The sequence below is a fragment of the Seriola aureovittata genome, chromosome 2, assembly GCF_021018895.1.
Source record: "Seriola aureovittata isolate HTS-2021-v1 ecotype China chromosome 2, ASM2101889v1, whole genome shotgun sequence".
Classification (NCBI taxonomy): Eukaryota; Metazoa; Chordata; class Actinopteri; order Carangiformes; family Carangidae; genus Seriola; species Seriola aureovittata.
In genome coordinates, this window is record NC_079365.1 from 138133 (window position 1) to 155875 (window position 17743).

At 41.3% G+C, this 17743-nt stretch overlaps 1 protein-coding gene across 1 annotated transcript; it reads left to right on the forward strand.

Moving 5' to 3' along the window:
• Positions 1-205: 205 nt before the first annotated feature.
• slc2a10 (solute carrier family 2 member 10) lies at positions 206-17522 on the forward strand. The gene is made up of 7 exons (XM_056387870.1): positions 206-674; positions 4585-4642; positions 7695-8957; positions 9860-10663; positions 11616-11738; positions 12692-12827; positions 12929-17522. Exons 2-7 carry the CDS (start codon positions 4639-4641, stop codon positions 13023-13025), a joined length of 2427 nt encoding a protein of 808 aa, XP_056243845.1. The 5' UTR covers positions 206-674; positions 4585-4638; the 3' UTR covers positions 13026-17522.
• The last annotated feature ends 221 nt before the right edge of the window (positions 17523-17743 follow it).

Sequence of the window (17743 nt, forward strand, 5' to 3'; positions counted from 1 at the left end):
CACACAACAGGATTAAACTACTGGAAGTTTGACTGTGTCAAACCTGCACAGCTGTTCGTGCTTGTCTTCTTCCTCTCTCCCCCTCTTTCTTCTCTCTCCCTCATTTCTCTCCTCTCAACCAATCCGGTTATACCCCCCCCCCCCCCTCTCCATTCTCTCCACTGTAAGCAAGTGCTGCTCATGGTGGATCTGTTGTTTTTTCTTTATACTGTAAAGCCTTGACCTGCTTCTATAAAGTGCCTTGACATAACTTACGTTATGATTTGGTGCCATATAATTAAAATTGAAGTGAAGTGAGCTGGTCCTACAGCCCCACTCGAGGCTTACCTGTGGCCTCACCAGGACGCTTGGAGTACTTTCTGAGATCTTGGACAGATGTCGACCTCTGGCGTCAAAACTTCGCCAAGAAGTTTTCCCCTGTTAACTTGACGCGCCTGCCACGTAGCTCTAACTTCCTGAAGAACCAGCGACTTCCCAGCAGCATCTTCAGTTGTTTAACACGCTCTCTGCTCATGGTTAGTCCAGTTTTCCTCCCGGAGGTCTCGGAAGCGACAAGACCTAGGTTCACCGCGGACTGAGGAGCCCTCAGACCTCAGACTGCTGCATCTGTGTGTCCCGTCACAGCGGCCTCCGCCTCCCGGTTCCTGTCCGGACAGATGGTCTATGGTTGCACGGTGAGTAACGGGTCTGTACAAGTCCACAACAGAAGCTGGTGTTTAACCAGATCTGGTCTCTGCTCAGACAAAGATACTCAAACCAAAGGACTGGTGCGGTGGACCCGGTGGAGGAGTGTGACTGAGGTATTTCTGTTCTAATACTTTATTTGTCTGCTGCTCAGTTCAGAGGGAAACACTTTGTACCACATTGATGGGATTACAGTTATAGAAACAGTTGATATAGAGCTGATCAGTTATGATGCTGCAGATTAAACAACACAACTGTATACTGTGGTTAAATTCAAACTTCACCTGACAACTGCTGCTTAAATGTTGATGCATTAATACAAATAAAGTGTCAGTGTTATAACACTTTAACTTGAGTAAAGGATTTCAATATTTCCTCCACCACTGGAAAAAACAGCTTTGACTCTTAGTTGCCTCTCAGTAGGAGGTCTGTACTAATATTTCTCTTTGCTGCATTGATATAAGCACTTTATTAATTTTAGGTCATTAATTATTAATTAGATTTAAATAATGAATAAAATTATGAATTAATTAATATTATAAACGTATACTGTAATAGAAAGAGACTAATAGAGTAAAATCAAACGAGCACTGATGAAATCACTTGAGTAAATGACAGAAAATTGATGAACTGTTCAAGAAGCATACTGATGTTAATGATCCTGTGATCCTGAGCCTCTTGATCACTGTTGGGAACGTTAGGATCACAGACTGCACCTTAAACAAGTGAGGACATGAATAATAACAACATCAATAATAATAACAACAACAAACTTTATTTTGATAGTACTTTAACAAATGAAGTTACAAAGTTTTATACATTCTTAATTGTGTGTACTTGGTGGAGCCAGAGACCACGCAATAGGCACACATGAGGCTCTGTGTCAGACCTTACACTGTAAATGTCATGTAAATTAAATGATTGTCACACAAGAGTTAAGTCCTGTTTCCAGTAGGTGGCCCTGTGACTATTAATATTACTATGCAGATGTCTACAATGTGAGACTGTCATCAAACGTGAAATTTGGGGAAAATTGGACAATATATAATATTGTGCACATTTATGCTTCGTGTCCTGGTTGACTCCGCCTACCTTAAATGGCTGACTGGCTGCACCTGTGAGGAGGAGCATATAAGCCAGGCTCCTTCCCCCCTCTGGCTGTCTCCCTGGACAGCAGAAATCCAGCCATCCTTTCTTTTTGTATATTTTGTCTTTCACCATACAACATCACACACACATGGCTTTCTCTGCATTCAAAACGTCCATCACACACTGACAGTTGACCTCAGATGCCATAAACTGTGGTTGTTATTATCATGAATTAAAAGAGATGTTAACACAAGTTTACCTCCCATAATTGATATGACTTCAATCTGCTGGTCATAACAAAAGCATAATCGAGGTGGGTATTTTGAGACCAAGTTTGAGGAGGATCAGGTCAGCCTGCTAGGAGGAGTAAATTAAATAGTAAAACATGATGTTTCCTGTTATCATTAGGTGGTGCTTTGAATATTACTAACAATGGGTTGTGTTCAGGTCAGTACTTTGATCAAACATGTAAAGTTTGTGGAAGTTTGGTCAGTGTGTGCTGGAGTTATAAAAATGTCATGTAAATCAAATCATAATTGTCACACAAGAGTTAATTCTTGTTTCCAGTAGGTGGTGCTGTGACTATTAATATTACTATGCAGATGTCTACAGTGTGAGACTGTCATCAAACGAGAAAGAAAGGGAAAAAGGAAGATTGGACAATATACAATAGAGTTAAAGCCACTGAAGATATTAGATTTTTGCTTGCATGGCCACATGGAACAAGCACACGTGTCTGTAAAATCCCAGCCAGGTCAGGGGACATGACACATCAAAATGTAATGTGCTACGGATTCCACACCGTTCAGCGGAAACTCACAAGGTCAGGAAAGCATCATCTAGGTGTAAAGCATACTCTGACCAGAAGATTGGACAAAGTATGTCAGAGTTATAACCACTCCCACACCCTTTTTCAGAATAAAAAATATGAGCATAGAGATGTGTTCAGGGTGGATCTGTTGTCAAACCTATAAGGTTTGGGGACAGATTGGAACACGTGTCTTGGAATGAGAGCAAGCTGAATTTTCATGGCGAATGATCAAAATTTTGTTGTGCAACCACGGGCATGTCTTTTGACCAAAACTCAAAAGATCTTCACTGTAGTATTGCACCAGTCAGAAGGTGAGGATAAACCAACAATGATCTTGGAATTGGACAATATGTCATGAACATAAAGCCACTTCCTGGTTCGTATTTAAGTCGCTGCCAGAGCCACGCCCTTTAAGGAAAGGTCACAACCATGGGCACGACCCATGAAATACGTAAATTTACACCAGGCCTGACGTGTGTGCAAAGTTTCATGAGTTTTTGAGCATGGGAAAGGCCTCAAAAAGCCAATTAATTAGTCCAAAAAATAATAATAAACACTACAGTTTCAATAGTGTCCTCGCACCCTTTGGTGCTCGGGCCCTTATAATACATAAAGTACACAAAAAGCTAAAACAGTCAAATTATTAAAGAATCAACAGCTGATAAGACAGGTTTCACTAAAGGTCTGCTGACACACTTGTTGAGCTTTTGACCATAACACCAGGTCTTTCATCAACAGATGAAGGTTGATAATAAGTCTTTAAAAAACAGGTTTAGACGAAAGGTAGGCTCAGTGGAAATCCACACATTTACACAAGAAGTTCAGCTGACTCATTGTCAGGAGCTATACTCAGCAGGGGGGGTTCCCTAACCCTGATGATGGCATCATGTAGTCTGACAGAAAGACTACAGATAGACTACATATTAATAACAGAGATGTAGGATCTATTATTTCTGGAGCTTGACTCATGGGATCTAAAAGTAAGGATGTCCTACTAATGTCTTTTTTTCTGTCTCTCATGAGTTTCAAGACTGTGTTGAAGTACAGTACTGCACAACTGAAGTCATTCTGACAGAGAGGACCAGGACAACTGGTCCATCAGAGCTCTGAGGGCTATCAGTCACATTTTAAAATCAGCTGTAGAAACAAACAGAAGCCAGGGACACGTGGTCTGGTAAACTTCTGTTGTACTGAATGTTGAACTATGAAGCTATCAACAAACAAACAAACTAAAGACATCAGTGAGTCACTGTTACACTCACATGTTCCTTCATTTTGAAGAATGTGTTTTTTTGTTTGCCTCTCCAGTTTTTTGAAGTTAGAATTAGAAGGTGAGGTGCTCTGTACCTGGCCGTGGGAGTGATTATCTGTCACTATCTGTTTATTGTGTCCACCCTGAAGAAGGTCTCAGACTCTGTGGGCCTCAGGGGAGCTCAGAAGTCAGGGTGGTGTGTGACACATCAAGGTTCATGCTGGTCTCATTAATGGCAGTGTCTACGTTCTGCCTCAGTTGGCATTGTTGGTTCTGCTTGAGTGCATTAGAATTATTCTAGCTAGAGAAGCAGTGGAAACAGATTCCTGAGCACGCTCAGTGACCTCTGTCTTACAGGAAGTACTCTGCAGAGACTAGGTGATCTCTGTTGTCAGTCCTAATAAACCACAGTGTGTGTTCATGGTGATGAAGGAACATGTCAGTGGAAGAGTGACTTACCGATGTGGAGACAGTCACTGTTGATTGGTGACAGTAACACTGATATATGATACAACACAACACTAAACAAACTACCTGATTTTTACACAGCTTTGTGTTATGTTGAGTCCATCTCAAGTGGACTCCTTGATGAAATCATGCAATCAGCAGGACAGTTGCCATGGCGATGGGGCTGCAACGGGCTCTTTGGGCTCCTCTGTCCTTTGACTGAGGAGGACACTGGACTCCCTGTGGGTGTGGGATAAGGAAGATGGTGTGTTATTATTTCTTGTTTGCTTGTGTGTTACAGACGATGTCCAGTCCTGCAGTCTGACTGGGATTTGTTCATAACGCGACAGAAGCAATGGGTAAGAAAATAAACTTTACTCTACAACATGTTTATTTCTACTCTGATGTAAAGGAAGTTACAGATGTCCCCTGTAGGTTGATCTGTTAAAGTCAGTGCAGAGACCTAGATATTCTGATGATAACTGACATGCCTTCTACTACATATAGACATTAAAATAAAATTGAACTTTTTGTTTGAACTGTATATGAGTGTGAAGACAATTCAGTGAACCTCAATAGCTCTTATTTGTATGTTGGTTTCCTTCATTTACATTTGTGTCAATAGTTTCTGCTCATCAGAGACTCACAGGTTAATGTAATGAACAGCTGCAGAGCATTTCACATATCGAATCTTCATTATTGATGAGGAGACTAACTAAAACATGACAGGGACTGCACACAAACCATTCTGAGACTGGATGTATTACTATTTACTTACAGGATGTATTTCCTAAACATGGACTGAAAAGTGCTGAGACACAGTAAATTTACAGACAGTGACATTATCTCATGTATTTGAAAAGGACCATGCAGAATATTAAGGCATGTTAAACACTTTGTAAGGTTAATTTACGCCTTTATCTTAGTAAAGAATTGATTACACTTATGTTGTATGAATTAAAGCTCCTTGTTTTAGAGACAGTGCATGTAGTGCTGGATTCATCTCTCATTCTAACCTCACCAAGACATAAACCTGAGTTATATTATTCAATCAATCACTTTATTTGTCCCCAGTGGGACAATTGAGAATGAAGCAGTGGGACATATGCATAAAAACATAAAAACACAGGGCAAATAAATACAACACCAAGACCAAAAGATATGGGACAGTAAATTAATAAAAACAAAACAGAAATTAAGAAGTTAATTGTAGATCGGAAGTTTCCCCCTAGAGTTTAGAAGGGAGATGTCAGAGGGTATAAAAGAGTGTTTGGATCTGGGAGTCAGAGGAGGGAACCAGAGGGCAGAAACTGAAACTGCTGATGCAGAGGGTGGATTCATCATTCTTAAGATGACTTTGTGTTGTGGAGATCCTGCAGATTAACATGCTGAACTAGTTACCACCTTATTTTGTATATTTAGTGCCACGGGTGCTCAGCTCCGAGGCATCTATTAATCTTCTGTTTCGGGTTTATTATTCTTCCGCCAAATTTCGGCGCGTAATTCGTCCCGCAGCTTTGAGAAAACCCTGGTAATATATACATCAAAACGTGCGTCTTGATCCCGCAAGGGGTGCTATGACTTTTGGTGTTAAAATTCCAATTTTTCCCAAAGTTATTCCCAAAAAACTGGGAATAAATAATGCATTAGAAATGCATTGGAATTTTCTTTAGAAACCCACCTTTTTTTCGACAAAATTGCACCTTTTTGCTGAGTCACCCAGCTCTCTCATACCTGCACGTAGAAATGTGATTCAAACTATAAAACGGAGGAAAACTTCTGCTCTCTCAAAAAGATAGGAACTGTTTTTACATAACATGTAAACTTTTCAAACTGTGAGCACTCAAAGGAGGAGTGCAAATCACTTTTTCTTCAAAGTTAGAGTGAAAGCGTCAGTTGGCTAGAGTGCGTGAAGCAGCAAAAAATAACCTTTATTTTTATTTTTAACTCGAGCTCGCGGCCAAACCGTAAAAAGGAGACAAATAATTCTTTCTGAAAATGTAGACATAGTTGTTGGGATTCATAAAATGTAACTTTGACAGGCAGGGTCTGCACAAAATTTAAACGGGGGTGCCGAGTCCAGCAGCAATACCTGTCTCACTCTCATTGACACCTAATGTAATCGTCTTTTTTTTTCAAAAGAATCTCTCTCTGTCTTCGCACTGAGCTTACGCACTCATTTTAAGGAATATCTGAATAAAATAGAGACTGTAGAAACTTCTGGCTTCAGTGTCTGGCACGGTCTTTTCGGTGTATGAAAAGAAGTAACGGTTTTCTCATAATTTGCAGTTGTTTTGAAGCCATGTAGAAGCCAAATTCTGGGCAGATTTTCACATTGCCATGGCAACGGCAGCTCCTGACCTGTGTGTGTGCGTGCGTGCGTGCGCCTAGCAACCAGATAACCAACTCTCCAAGCTCTGCTAGCTTCACATTAGCCGCATGTTAGGTCTTAAATTACATTTAGTTAGGTCTTAAATATGTAAGTCCATTTACTGCTTTCTTCGTAGCTTTTTTGTTTTGTTTTGTTAAAAGAGTGAATGAAGTTGTGACGGTCTCCGCTGAGACAGAGGAGAGGAGAAGCTACTAGCCCTCTCTCGCTGTCACTTCTAGTCGCGTTGCTCTCCTCCCCAGTAATGTTAAATTTAGCACAGAAAAAAACATAATAGTGGTAATTTAAATAGCGGTTCATGGGATTTATTAACCCTCAGGGGTCCCTCTGTCCTTTTTTGGACATTTTCTTCACTTTTCTTTTTTGATTTGCTGATCATTTTGGCTGTGTTACAGCTGAAGGTATGGATTTCTGCAAGAAAGTGTCTTTTTTGACATATTTTTTAAAATCTAATGTCAGTTACTGTTACAGGTCTATTATACACTGGTAACACATTTTGTACCCTCTGGGGTTCCTCACGTCCAAAAAAGGACACACAAAGAAAATGCTATAAAATTATCATATCAATATTTTTTTCTGCTTTTTTTGCATAAATCTCTTAAACCACTTCAGTTCTGCTCAAACCTACCAAATGATTATTAGTTTTCAGGATTTTAACCCTTTAAATGCCAGTTTGTAGACATGTTGCCTCTTGTTTTATTAAAAAAAACAAGACAGAATATGAGATATTTCCCACATAATACATGATTGAGGGATGTGACATTGTTTTATATCAGAGTCTTTTATATCAAGACATTTCTCAAAACCAGAATATGATCAGGGTGACTTTTGAACACTGGAAATAAATCATGTACTCATCCCGGCAGTAGCCCCCGTGGCACTCAAAATTTTCCTGGAATTTTCTAGTTTAATTTGATCTTGAGAGATTGAAACCAGCAGATGAAAGAGAACGCGAGAACAGATAAAACATCAGGGTTCTGTCAAAATGAAATTTTGAAAGCTGCTGGCTTGTGTCCCCCCAGGTTGTTCCATTCTGCTGTTGGCCAGCTTGGTGTCCACCCTGGGAGGTCTGGTCTTTGGTTATGAGCTTGGCATCATCTCTGGTGCCTTGTTGCAGCTGAAGGTGGAGTTCAGGCTCTCATGTGTCCAGCAGGAGGCTCTGGTTAGTTCTTTGTTGATTGGAGCTCTACTGGCCTCCACTGTGGGAGGCTGCCTGATTGACCGACATGGCCGCAGGATCGCCATCCTCCTCAGCAACATCCTGATCCTGACCGGCAGCCTGGTCCTGCTCATCAGTTCCTACCCTGCACTGGTGGTGGGCAGAGTCACAGTGGGCTTCGCCATGTGTATATCTTCTATGTCCTGCTGCATCTTTGTGTCTGAGATGGTTTCCCCGGATCACAGGGGCTTTCTGGTGACACTGTATGAAGCTGGGATCACTGTTGGCATCCTGGCAGCTTATGCCATCAACTATTTCCTGTCTGAAACCAGGGGAGGGTGGAGATGGATGTTTGGATTTGCTGTGGTTCCGACTTTGGTTCAGCTGGTCTCTATCTGGTTTCTTCCATCCAGCACTAAGGACTCTGTAAGCCATGCCTGCTGTCAGGCTGAGAGATACCTTATGAGTCACACTGAAACCCCAGAGGAAGAGGACTCCACCTGGGAAACCAAGAAGGTTCAGTATAACAGCTGCTCGCTGTTCCAGTGTAAAGACAACATGAGGACTCGGACTGTCATCGGACTGGGACTGGTGCTGTTTCAACAGTTCACAGGTCAGCCGAATGTCCTTTTCTACGCCTCCACCATCTTCCACTCAGTGGGTTTTCAGAGTGACGCCTCAGCGGTGCTGGCCTCTGTGGGCCTTGGGCTGGTCAAAGTGATTGCCACTCTAACCTCCATGGTGTTTTCAGACAGGCTGGGCAGGAGGCCTCTGCTCATCAGTGGATGCACTGTTATGGCTGTGTGTCTGATGACCATTGGAATGCTCAGTGGACAGTCAGTGATGAACACTCAGAGGCCGTGTGATTCTGAGTTCAGTGTTAACATGACAGACCTGCCTCATTTACCTGCTGGTCACAGGCCAGTTGTTGACACGCCTCTTGATGAGAGCTTCAGGCTTCTTAATACCAACACACAAGATGAAAATGTTGTATTTGATAAATCTGGACCAAAACCACTGGAACCTGCTCCAGAGTCTTCGAGCATCATTGTGAACTGGATCATTCTGCTGTGTATGATGGCTGTGGTCAGTGCGTACTCCATCGGATTTGGACCAAGTTCGTATATTCACTCCAAATGAATCTGAAGAAATTCATCTGCTTTTCTTTATTGATTTTCATATTCATTACAGCTAAAACTGAACTGTCAGCATAAGGCATTAAGCATTTTGTAGCTGCTAAGCTGCTAGTAGGGCTGGGTATCACTTCTGATTTCCCGATTCAATTCTGATTCACAAGATCCCGATTGGATTTGATTACAAAATATTAATTTTGTTTGGATGTGAATGAGAACTAATGCTGTAAATTGTTCCTCCAACCTGGTGCATTATTAACTAGAATTATCTCCTCATGTTTGTATGCCTCTGCCACTAAAGACTAAATTTAGGTCACATCCTTTTTTTGTGACCTAAATTTAGTGTTTACATTAAGAATGGACCCAAAGCAGTTTCAGGAATGTACGTTTCAATTTAACGTGATCAACAGTTGAGAAAGTAATAGGTAGGTCATGAATGTGTGTTGCTAACGTACCCCAGTGCACCAGTTACAGTGTGAACCACCAGGTATACACAGCTTTTTCTTCCTCACATCTTGCATGTAGCTTTGCTTTTTTACAGCTCTTCACTTTCTTCATAACTTTTAAATCTGAAATACAGCCAAATCTATCCTTAAACCTGAGTTTTCAGTGGAGCTGCGTTGGCCATGTTTTAGTCTCTCATGTGACCAGATCTCATGCGAGAAGGCTGGTCATGAATCACTAACGGGATCATGATTTCATATGTCCACAGGAGACTAAAATACACATTCAAAGTTTGATCTCTGGATTTTATAAATCGATATTGGATTATTCAAATGAAGATTGATTTGAATTGGAGAATCTATTTTTTCAGCCCAGCCCTAACGATGCCTAGTGTAGTATTAGTCTTCAAAACAACATCCACATACAGTACAGCCTCACCTAACTTAACACCATTTCCTGTCTGAAACCAGGGGAGGGTGGAGATGGATGTTTGGATTTGCTGTGGTTCCGACTTTGGTTCAGCTGGTCTCTATCTGGTTTCTTCCATCCAGCACTAAGGACTCTGTAAGCCATGCCTGCTGTCAGGCTGAGAGATACCTTATGAGTCCCACTGAAACCCCAGAGGAAGAGGACTCCACCTGGGAAACCAAGAAGGTTCAGTATAACGGCTGCTCGCTGTTCCAGTGTAAAGACAACATGAGGACTCGGACTGTCATCGGACTGGGACTGGTGCTGTTTCAACAGTTCACAGGTCAGCCGAATGTCCTTTTCTACGCCTCCACCATCTTCCACTCAGTGGGTTTTCAGAGTGACGCCTCAGCGGTGCTGGCCTCTGTGGGCCTTGGGCTGGTCAAAGTGATTGCCACTCTAACCTCCATGGTGTTTTCAGACAGGCTGGGCAGGAGGCCTCTGCTCATCAGTGGATGCACTGTTATGGCTGTGTGTCTGATGACCATTGGAATGCTCAGTGGACAGTCAGTGATGAACACTCAGAGGCCGTGTGATTCTGAGTTCAGTGTTAACATGACAGACCTGCCTCATTTACCTGCTGGTCACAGGCCAGTTGTTGACACGCCTCTTGATGAGAGCTTCAGGCTTCTTAATACCAACACACAAGATGAAAATGTTGTATTTGATAAATCTGGACCAAAACCACTGGAACCTGCTCCAGAGTCTTCGAGCATCATTGTGAACTGGATCATTCTGCTGTGTATGATGGCTGTGGTCAGTGCGTACTCCATCGGATTTGGACCAAGTTCGTATATTCACTCCAAATGAATCTGAAGAAATTCATCTGCTTTTCTTTATTGATTTTCATATTCATTACAGCTAAAACTGAACTGTCAGCATAAGGCATTAAGCATTTTGTAGCTGCTAAGCTGCTAGAAGGGCTGGGTATCACTTCTGATTTCCCGATTCAATTCTGATTTACAAGATCCCGATTGGATTTGATTACAAAATATTAATTTTGTTTGGATGTGAATGAGAACTAATGCTGTAAATTGTTCCTCCAACCTGGTGCATTATTAACTAGAATTATCTCCTCATGTTTGTATGCCTCTGCCACTAAAGACTAAATTTAGGTCACATCCTTTTTTTGTGACCTAAATTTAGTGTTTACATTAAGAATGGACCCAAAGCAGTTTCAGGAATGTACGTTTCAATTTAACGTGATCAACAGTTGAGAAAGTAATAGGTAGGTCATGAATGTGTGTTGCTAACGTACCCCAGTGCACCAGTTACAGTGTGAACCACCAGGTATACACAGCTTTTTCTTCCTCACATCTTGCATGTAGCTTTGCTTTTTTACAGCTCTTCACTTTCTTCATAACTTTTAAATCTGAAATACAGCCAAATCTATCCTTAAACCTGAGTTTTCAGTGGAGCTGCGTTGGCCATGTTTTAGTCTCTCATGTGACCAGATCTCATGCGAGAAGGCTGGTCATGAATCACTAACGGGATCATGATTTCATATGTCCACAGGAGACTAAAATACACATTCAAAGTTTGATCTCTGGATTTTATAAATCGATATTGGATTATTCAAATGAAGATTGATTTGAATTGGAGAATCTATTTTTTCAGCCCAGCCCTAACGATGCCTAGTGTAGTATTAGTCTTCAAAACAACATCCACATACAGTACAGCCTCACCTAACTTAACACCATTTTGTTATTAGAGCTTGGAAAACTCTTTTTGTCTTTCAGTGACCTGGATTCTTCTGAGTGAAATATTTCCAGCTGCTGTCAGAGGAAGAGCCTTCGCTTTCACCAGCTGCTTCAACTGGGCTGCCAACCTGTTGATCACATGCACTTTCCTCAATGTTATTGGTGAGTTCCAACACACCTTTCTCCTGGAGTACAGGTGCAGGTCTAACCAATAACATGAATGGTGGTTCAGTTCCCTTTACACTTCCCAGTAAACCAGGCAGCAATACCAATATCAACCACAATCAGACCCATCACATGGATTAATTATAGTGATTAATTATACTTGTGCTTTTCATTGACTGATGACGCAAAATGTAAGTAGTAAGTCCCCTGTCTGATCACCAACTCCCAGGCCTGTGTATCTGATCAAAAGAATCAGTTCAACAACAACATTAAAAATCTGGATAGTCTGTGTGATCAGAGCTGTCGACTGTACTGGGAGCACTGTTAGACCTTCTGTTGGCTCATCAAACACAGGTGTAACTGATTCCATTTAGGATTCCTGTCAGGTGTTAGAGCTCCAGAAACCTGGCACTGAGCATGTTGACTCACTGGTATGAGTTAAACTGAATGTTACACTGAAAAGAGCACCTGAGCTCTTCCTTGTATGACAAGTCAAAAACTATCTATGATCACTCACCACACTGATACATCCAAACAGGAGAGAGAAACATGTCAGTCAGGTGCAGTCTGTTCACACAGAAGTGGACACACCTGTGTAGATGGAGACTGACTGTGTATATAAGAAAAATACATTGTTACCTGAAAGTAACTTTAAGAGTTAAAAAAACAATAAAAAATGTGTAAGTTCTACTGAAGAAGGTAAAATTAGTTAATGGACTGTCTGTCGTAAAACTGATGAAGATAAATGAACAAACAGACTGAACATGCAGCACAGACACAGATTAAACAGAATGTATAGTTTGAATAGTGATTTAAACATTTAGATTCTCTTGAGGCCATAATATCACCTCCCTACATGACTTTGCTGAATCTTCATGCCTGTCAAGCTCATGTGAGTTACAGGTGAAAGTCAAGGTGATCAGGAGGTGAAATGTGATTCTGATGAACAGATAGGATCGGTTTGTCAAAGGTGTTTTTCCTGTACGGGGTGACCGCTGTGGCAGCTGGGATCTTCTTCTACTTCCTGCTGCCAGAGACCAAAGGGAAGACTCTGGAGCAGATAGACCAGGAGCTGCGTTTGAACAGGTGAGCTCTACACTACACCTGTCTGATGAAGACAGAGAGCTGTACTCCACTCTCATCATGGGTGGTGCCATACTGAGACAGTGCTGTGTCTTGTTCTGCAGGTTTCACCATGGTGAGCAGTGCTGTGGCTGCATTAGCCGCAGACAGACCTCCCCACAGTACCAGCAAGTGCACTGTCAGGTGAGCCCCTCAGGGTGAACAGAGACATCACTACACATACTGAGGACTCTGCAGGAACAAAGAGGTCCATCCCACTCTGACAGCTGATGACTGAAACACTGAAACTTGTGTGTGTATCTTTATGAAACTTGTTGATAAAGTGTGTTTTCTTCATGTGTTTTGATCAGATCAAAGTGACACTGTTTTTAGGATTTAAACATTTTTTACAACATGATCTTATTTTCATACTTGGACCAATGTGTCTGATATTTCTGTTTATTTGGCAGCATTGGTCCACATAGCTTCATACTGTAGGTCCAGGGTTTGTCCTGATCAATCTGCAGTCTAAACAACCAATCCTCCAACCTGAACAACCGTACAAGTTGTTTTTCAACCCTCTGATTCGACCCACATGAATGTCTCCTGAAAAAGCACCCCCACATTGACAAGTATACTTGCCTTCATCACCAAGTTTGGTCAAGTTTTAGGAAAAGATGGTGATTTGGGTTAAAATAAGTACTTCCTCAACATTAGATGATCTTTGTTGTCATGGTTACAATAAAAACAACGTTGTTACTTTTGTTGGACAGTCATGGATAAGAGAAACGACATAAACAGCTACTTTCACTTGGGAATCAAACACCCATCTCTTGTGTCATATTCATCCATCCACCACAACCTACTCCTGACATGGACTTTGTCTCTCTTTATACTACATCTCCTGTCATGATTACTATGACCACTAGATGTCGCCTAGCAATAAAACGTACCTATGGGTAATAATAACCTGCTGCACAGACGACCTATGGGCTCGCTTTGTACAGGAGGACAGTAACATATGTACCATGTGACCACCTCATGCTGTGGTTTCTTGCCACTCTGATCTGTCAACTATCAGAGATGAAAATCTTAGAAACATAACTTCAGATGTGAAAAATGTGGATTAGATTTTACAGGTAAAACTGTACCTGTGTATCTTTACTGGGTTTTTCTTCAGGTATTTGCAGTCCTTTAGGTTGTGTTATCTTGATTCAGTTGATCTCTGATCTCTACTACAGAGGAACATACCAGGACAAGATTGAGTCTAAACAAAACATTTATTAACTGTTAACACAAGATAAATAAAACCAGTAATAATCAACTAAAAATGCATAGTGGAGCAAAGGAACAATGTTCACCAGCAGCTGATAAAAGTGTAGTAATGAGCTCATCAGTAAACTGAAACCTGTAGTTTCAAAGGTAGAGATACTCATACATGTTTTTATTTCTTCACAAAACACTCCTCTGCCCTGAATCACCTGTTAGTAATCCAGATTGCTGCAGCTGTACTTCTAATAGATCAAATAGATGGTCTCATTCCACGTCCATATTCACTTCCCTTCATGGGCTTCCTGTTACGTTCACTCAGCCCTGAAGCTAAACCCACTGTCCCACTCACCTCTTTAAAGACATTTGAGGCTTCAGCTCCACACTGATGAGAGCGCTACCTGCTGATTCTGTGGACTCATCTAAAAAGCAGCTACAGATGAATCTATTAAAAATCCCCTTTAGGTGATCTGTGCACACTAGGTGTGTTCCTTATGTGTTTGTTGGGACTCAGTCATTCAATAGACCAAATGTTTCTTTGCTCCACTGGACAAAGGAATTCACACCCCACAGTTCCTCACGGTTCACACCTGGGGATGACCCTTCCCCCCCACGGACCCCACTGGCCAGCCAGTGTGGGCCAGCGTGTGACATGTGACCCCCTAAGGTGTCACCAAACAAAACCAGTCTTCTAGACCCCTTCTCTCTCTCTTCCCTTCTTGGCTTGCTCTGGAGAGCAGCTCCAGCCCTCTCCTCTCGGTTCTTCAAAGGGCAACAAGGCCCCAGCCCAGGTCAGCTCTGCTACCTGAGAAACCAGCTCTCCCTCGCCGGCCTGCTCACAGCAGCCTGCAACCACTCTTCTCCTCAACAACAGCGACCTGCTTCGGATTAACTGTGAGTGAACCAAATCCTCTTCAGAATCAGCAGCTACGACACAAGGCTAGCTGATTTTCCAAGCAACAGGAGTCGTAGCACAGTTAGCTTGGAACAGCTAACTCTGTGAGGAGGACAAAGGAGATAACGGCAAGCAACACAGCCAGACAGGACTTTACTCCACCAGGAAACCCCCCAACTCACTGGACTTTACAAAACACTGGAAAGGATCTCTTTGCTTGTTCCAAGGATTGGGTAACGTTAACGGACTGGGCCTAACCTCTCCCAGCACAGCATAGCTAATCAGCAGAAGTCTTAACTTGTTAATGTACTTGTTGATTGATGTCTTGTTGTTGTAATGTTTGCTTAGGTCGTGGTCAGTCATACAGTTAATCGAGTACTCGTATGTTCACACACATAGCAGTACGTCTCAGTCCTAGAACCTGCATGAAGCTAACCTTCCCCCTCTAACCTGGTACCATTAGATTACATGAGCTAGGCTAACAAAGAAACTCACACCCTCCCTCTCACACACACTAGGTGGTCTCAGCGGCCATTTTAGTAGTTTCTTTGTTTACCGCCATCTTTGTAGTCTTCTTTGTTCAGGTCATGTGGTCACAGTGACCACTTTGAGTCGGCCATCTTGCCTTTGTCTGTGTCCCCACAGACACACACACACACACACACACACACACACACACCTGTATATGCTAGATTAGACATTGTACTTTACTCTGCTCCATTGTAAATAAATGCCTTTTAAGTATAACTACTGGTGTCTTTAATGTTGCACAAGCGTGAATATTGCCAACCTCTACTCGGTAGAATTCCAATCCTTCAACTGTAACTTACTATTGATTTGGTAATTTGGTAATAGTTAGTAAGCTAATGGTTAATCAGAGTTCCAGATTAATGGTAATAAATTGAGACTAAAACCATATTGGCTATTTTGCCTATTAGTTTAGGCTGGTGCCCCGTGAACTTTAATTCATTTTAAAGATATTATTTAATATTAATATTTTTAATATTAATATTTCCTTAATTTGTGATAGCCAATAAATTGATAAACAACCGAAATCTAACACATTTGGTGTCCAGCTCATGAGGTAGAGTACTGTTAACATAATGGTGCCGCCCGTGTGAGGCCGAGTACTAATGATTTCCAGTTACTAATAGAGCTCAGACCCAACATGTTTTACTGGATTTTGGATTTCATTATATTTTATTGTATTGTATTCCTCTGTGTGTGTTCTCTATGTTTTTTGCACTTTGACTGATTATTATTATTATTTACCTGTTCAAGTAAACAACCTTTGAAGCACTTTGTGGCTCATGTCTGTGTAAAATGGTGTCTATAAATAAAGTTTACTTACTGAGAGGTCTAAAGTTTAAGAATAAAATAGAGATATTACTGTCCACATCAACCCAGTATTGTATGTATTAGGTCATCATGTAGAGATCATGTGAAGAAACAATCCTAATCATATGAAGGGAGATTATACAGTAGGTCTTTAAACATAAATAAAAAGACGACTGTTGTTTATAGGATCCCGATTAGAACCTGTTCATAGATGGTATGGTCTGATTTTTCGATTTTGGCCTCATACTTTAGATTTCACTACCTGATCATTCTGCAGGACATAAACTCTTTCATAAAAACATGTTGAGTGATATTAACTGGTCATATGGAGCTTCACGTTATGTCAACAATGTGACCGAGTGTTATCGGAAGAGAGGAAGGGTGTGTGTGTGTGTGTGTGTATGTGAAACTTTATTCATGCGCTTATTTACAATATATCCTTCGTCTGACTTTAATAATTATAAATAATTTCGTGTTTCTATTATCTTGTGATCATATTGTCTTCTTTTCACCTTGTTGAGTATTGTCACACCGCGGTGAGGTCAAGTTGGGTTTTTGTCCTGTCTCCATGTTTTGTCTTGTCATTTCCTGTTTTATTTTGAAAAAGTAACTCTCCTCTCGTTTCAGGTCACTTGCTCTTCCTCACGTGTCACCGGTCTGATTGTCTTCCCTGATTCACGATTGTGTCCACCTGTTCCCCATTACCCTCATGTGTTCAAATAGTCAGCGTCTCCCTTTGTCTTGTGCCAGTGTGTTCGTCTTCGTGCATGTGCATTCACCCCAGCCTTTTTCACAGTTTGGACCAAAGTCATTGTCACAGATTTTGACGGTTTCCTCGAAGAGAGAGATTTTTTGTTGTAAGTTTTACATCTTAGTTTAGTCTCCATAGTTAATGCTTGCATAGCCTTTTGTTTCCTTCGTGTGGAGTGATTATTATTTACTTTTTTATATAATAGTGCCTCCAGTTTTCAGGAGAGTTTTTGTTGATTCTATTTCATCTTTTTGTTACTTATTTTTCCTCTGTAGCGAGAGTGATTTTCTGTTAACGTTTTATGTAGTCTTTTCCTCCCTTATTGGAGCGATTATTATTTTGGTAATTTGTTAAACCACGCTTCTTCTTTAAGAAGCGCGTCAGAGGTAATATTTCATAGCCTGCGTTTATTTCTCTGTCTTAGAGTTTAGAACCTGAATTTCCCAATAAAGACTCTGATACCCTGCATCTGCATCCTGCGTCTAACCCTGGTCATGACAAGTATCACTTTTGGATGTCGCTATAATGGAATTTACTGGCGGGTATTAGCGTTTCTTCTCATATCATATTAGGAACTTTATTCATGGTTCTGACAGTGTTGCTTATAATTAACAACTCCACCTGTTTCACATTACAGTATTTTTTGATTGATTAAGCACGATTTGGAAAACAGCCTGGTTTTGCAAA

Excerpts from the sequence above, each read along its gene's own strand:
- slc2a10 (XM_056387870.1), top strand. Across the intron at positions 10,664-11,615 it reads CTCCATCGGATTTGGACCAA|TGACCTGGATTCTTCTGAGT; the intron begins GTTCGTATATTC and ends TTTGTCTTTCAG. Across the intron at positions 11,739-12,691 it reads CACTTTCCTCAATGTTATTG|ATAGGATCGGTTTGTCAAAG; the intron begins GTGAGTTCCAAC and ends TCTGATGAACAG.